The sequence below is a fragment of the Dermacentor variabilis genome, chromosome 4, assembly GCF_050947875.1.
Source record: "Dermacentor variabilis isolate Ectoservices chromosome 4, ASM5094787v1, whole genome shotgun sequence".
In the NCBI taxonomy this organism is placed as follows: domain Eukaryota; kingdom Metazoa; phylum Arthropoda; class Arachnida; order Ixodida; family Ixodidae; genus Dermacentor; species Dermacentor variabilis.
Genome location: NC_134571.1, coordinates 204887968 through 204892144, shown reverse-complemented (window position 1 = coordinate 204892144; position 4177 = coordinate 204887968). Strand labels below are relative to the sequence as shown.

The window sequence follows — 4177 nt, the reverse complement described above, 5'->3', positions numbered from 1 at the left end:
AAGTAAATTGTCCATTGCCACTGTTTCTTCCCTTCGGCCAAAATAACCGTTGCTTTTTTCTTCTAATTGACAATTTGTCACGAGTATCTACTTGTTTATGCAGGGTATCTACCACTTTTCAAATGTTTCGTTTATTATCATGTTGAATTATTGTTGCAAGATGTACCCTACCCTTTATGTAACACCCCTGATAAAGGGGCCTTTAAGGAAATAAACTGACCTGACCTGACCTGACGTTCGGATTGACATTTCAGGTCTTTCCGCGTCGCGTAGCGATGTCATTCTTTACAAACACCATCGTTGGCGCGCATTGTACGCTCTGCGATTGTCAGCTCAAAATGGCCAGACCTGGTGAGGGGCCCTTCAAAGGAGTTGAGATAAAGCGTGAGATCCCTTTATGCGGACACATACACATCGTCTGCAATATATCAACGGCGAATATAGCTTAGAACATATTTAAGATCAACCTTGAAATACGTGCGCGCAGCCAACCGCAAAACGCAGGAGCTCGCGACATCGACATCAAGGTAGCATTGTAAACAACCGAGAACACGCTACGTCACGAATCTGCTGGCTCCCATGATGCTTGCATGTGCTCTTTTTCTCAGTTATTGCTTGTAGTGGTACGCTCTCCGTGTCTCTGCAACTGCAGAATTAAGCGGCAGTTTTTGTCGTTCGACGCCGATTTGTCGTATCCTGTCACTGGACGTGACCGCAGCGAAGGTCTTGAGGTTAGTCCTCGCTGTCGCCGGCCGCAATAACCGAGTCGCTGCTTTCTAATGGGTCGAATCGAAAGTGATTGGCCACGTGTAATAGGCGGTGACTCCCGCCTGCAGGAACGCGTCGCCGCTGGACGGCGAAAACGAGGATGACGACGGTGGCGAGGACATCGCAAAGCGCGTGCAGGCGTAGCAGACGAACTACCAACATAAAGCTCGCGCGCGCGTCAGAGGTTTTCGCGATCACGTGCCCAGCTGTGTTTACATTCCTTCTCTGGCCCATCTCGTTGCTCTCTTAAACCAAAACTTGAACAGGTCGCTATAAATAATTGCCTGTCGTGCTCTGAAGTGAATGAGGTTTCGTGCCGTGATTACTGGGTCATTAGCTACATATCAAAGCAGAAAAAACCAGACCGAAATTTCTTGGAGTACTCCTTTAAGGGGAGCATATACAATAACTGTACTTGGTGGTAAGGAGCCTTTACACAAGTCTTGCTTGCATGCGAGATCCCTATATTTGGAGGAGTCTGGGTCAGCTTGAGAATGTGGGAGGTTAATCGCGAACGCCCAATGCTTTGAACAGCACCGAGCAAAAATTACTACGCAGCAAAAATTGTACATGTATTTGAAGCGTAAAACTGTGGCACTTATGTCCCGTTAGAGGGATGTTGAAAACGCAGGAAGCGTCCTGCCGCTTCCTGACTGGGCTGTCTATAAAGTGGTGCTGTTTACGGTTAAACTCCGTCGAGAGCCCCGCTGCTCGTGTGTCGGAAGTCGTAGTTTCCGCGGTAAACATTTTCCGACTGGACGCGCTGCACGGCGATGACGTCGCCCTGCCACTGGTCGGGGGCCAGCACGTGACCCTGCTTCTTCAGCCACCAGAGCACGTCCTGGTCCGCGGTCTTCTCGTACCTGACAACGTTCTCTGGCAAGAGGTGGTTGTGCAGGCGACCGGCGTCAATGGCCTCCTTGACTGTGTGCTGCATCCATAGGGTCCTCACCACGACCTGCGTCAAGGCGGAGGTGCATTTCGTCCCGCCCAGCGCCGACCCGACGAAGAGCACGTCGCCAGTTCGGTCGACTACGATAAGGGGCGTCAAGGAGGACATGGGACTCTTGCCTGGTGCGATGTCGTTCTCCTTTCCCGCCGGGAAGCCGTACACGCCTGCAGTACCCTGCGTCGAGAAGTCGTGCATCTGGTTGTTGAGAATGATTCCAGTTGAACTGGACGCAACCAGTGCTCCGAAAGGGGTGTTGATGGTGCTCGTCATTGCAATAGCGTCACCGTCGGGCGCTACGATGACGAGCTGGCCCGAGCCGTGGTCTTCCGCGCTCACGGAGTCGAGGCCATAATCCTCCACATTCGGGTGAGGCTTGCTGCTGATCTTCTGCGCGATCTCCGTGGCCCTCTCCGGACTCGTGATGGAGCTAATGAGCGAGGACACCCTCGGCACCTTCCGCAAGTCGCCCATCTTCGGGCGTGTCCCGTAGGCAAACTTCAGGGCTTCGACCACACGGTGCGCGGACAAGACGTCGTCGGGTAGAAGGCCGGTACTACTGCGAAAGTTGTCTATGATGGAGAGGGCGAAGGCCGTTAACACTCCGCCCGAAGGCGGCAGAGGCACAAGTACGCGTTCCTCATTGGACAGCTGCAGGCTCTGCGCTCTCGCCACCCACGGTTCGTAATTTTTCAAGTCGGTCAGGGTGATGTGCTCCTTGCCATCCTTGTTGATGTCGCCCAACATGGCTTCAGCCAACGGGCCTGTGGAGAGAGAACTCCCCTTCAGCGGGTTGTCAGAGATGTTCCTGAGCGTCTGGGCCAGCACCTTGTTGTGGAAGATGTCTCCTTTACCGAAGAATTTTCCCGTCTTTGCGTTCATGAACATATTCTTGAGCGTCCTGGTATAGTCGTCGCTGATGGCCTGCGAGTGCTCCTGGATGACCTGGGCAAATTCCGCGCTGACCTCGAAGCCGCTATCGGCATACTCAATGGCCTTCGCAAAGAGCTTCTTCCAGGGGACATTCGTGCCGGTCAGGTTGAGCAGCGCCTCGTAGCCGCGCAGTTCACCGAACACGGCCACCGCCGTGAAGCCGTGGAAAGATTGGTTGGCTTTCTCCCGGTACATGTCCGGAAATGCGCTGGCCGGAGCCACCTCCCTGGCCACGATGGCTCTGGCCTCCTGACTTTGCCTGTTGTAGTACGTGGCGATGAAACCGCCACCCAGGCCGCACCGGTAGGGAAGCACGACGCACAAGCACAGCATGGTGGCTACGGCCGCGTCGCCCACGGTTCCGTTCATGTCGAACATCCTCCTGGCCTCCGACTTGCATAGCGTGTCGCCGGAGACGGCTACCCACTTGGCGAACGAGGCGGTGGGCGTTGGCGACACGTACCGGGGCTGCCGCGGTGCGCCGCTCCGGCGCATGAACACAGTGACGTAGAGGACGAGGCTCACGAAGAACGCGGCCATCACCGCCATGCCGAGTAGCACGATAGACAGCTGCAGCTGCCTCTTGCGGCGGCTCCCTCCCGTCACCGGCCTGCCGCCACCGGTCGTGGTGTACGACTTGTATTCGTCGATTCGGCTCATCTTGCGGCTCATCCTGCGGCTCATCTTGCGGGACATCTTCGTTTGCTTGGTCTCTTCCGCATCTGGCGGCTGCGGCGGGGAGGCGCCCTTCGTGGGGCTCTCTTCCTTGAGCTGCAGCGACGGATGCTGCGCCTTGGCGGCGTCGGCAAGCTCGTCGTCAGCCTTGCGGTGGTGCTGCCTCCGCTCCTTCCGCTCCTTCTCCATGCGCTCCTTGCGCTCGACTGCGAACGACTTGCGTCGGTTCATTGCCGTTTCCTACGAGAGTGCAACTGCTGCGCTATCCCGTCGGCGCTGCTCGTGTGCTTTTCTTCCCATGCAGTGGCAGTTACCCACTACTTCGGGCAGGGTGGTCATTTAGATGTCCCAATTAACGTGAACCTCGGAATAATGCACGTGCGTGATTATTGCTAGTGAAATAATAAATAATGCAAACTTCAGAAGAATGTTAAGATCATTTTACATATCCTGGGGAATAATAATTTCGAAAAGCAAGAATAAGGAAAAACAAAAGCTGGCAGTCACTTTAGCATACGCAAAAGAGGATGAAGGCGAAAGCCTGCACGCTCACTAGGCATTCATTACATTACTTGAGAGAGAGACATTTTCATTCGAATGCGTTGTTACTTCCTATTGTTTTCTCCCAAAAAGGTCGTGTATTCGATTGCGTTAATTAACTCTACCTTAATTAACTGTGCCCTAGATAAGTTCTCCCCAATTAACACCAAAGGTCGTGGACCTTCGCGATGTCAATTGGAATACATCTTGGCGATGTGGCCGGTTCGTCCTTATCTCCAAGTTAGTTCGCTTGAATTTTGATGCCAAAACGCTGAACAACGTACTTTTCGACTCGTGAGCCATCTAAAGCTT

General features: G+C 53.8%; 1 protein-coding gene across 1 annotated transcript; it reads right to left on the bottom strand.

Moving 5' to 3' along the window:
* Positions 1-1453: 1453 nt before the first annotated feature.
* On the bottom strand, positions 1454-3556 carry LOC142578504 (scoloptoxin SSD14-like). Its single transcript, XM_075687884.1, has one exon. It carries the CDS (start codon positions 3554-3556, stop codon positions 1454-1456), a length of 2103 nt encoding a protein of 700 aa, XP_075543999.1.
* Between the last annotated feature and the right edge of the window lie 621 nt (positions 3557-4177).

Bases quoted from the DNA above. Each gene is read 5' to 3' on its own strand.
- LOC142578504 (XM_075687884.1), bottom strand. From the start codon at position 3,556: ATGAACCGACGCAAGTCGTTCGCAGTCGAGCGCAAGGAGCGCATGGAG.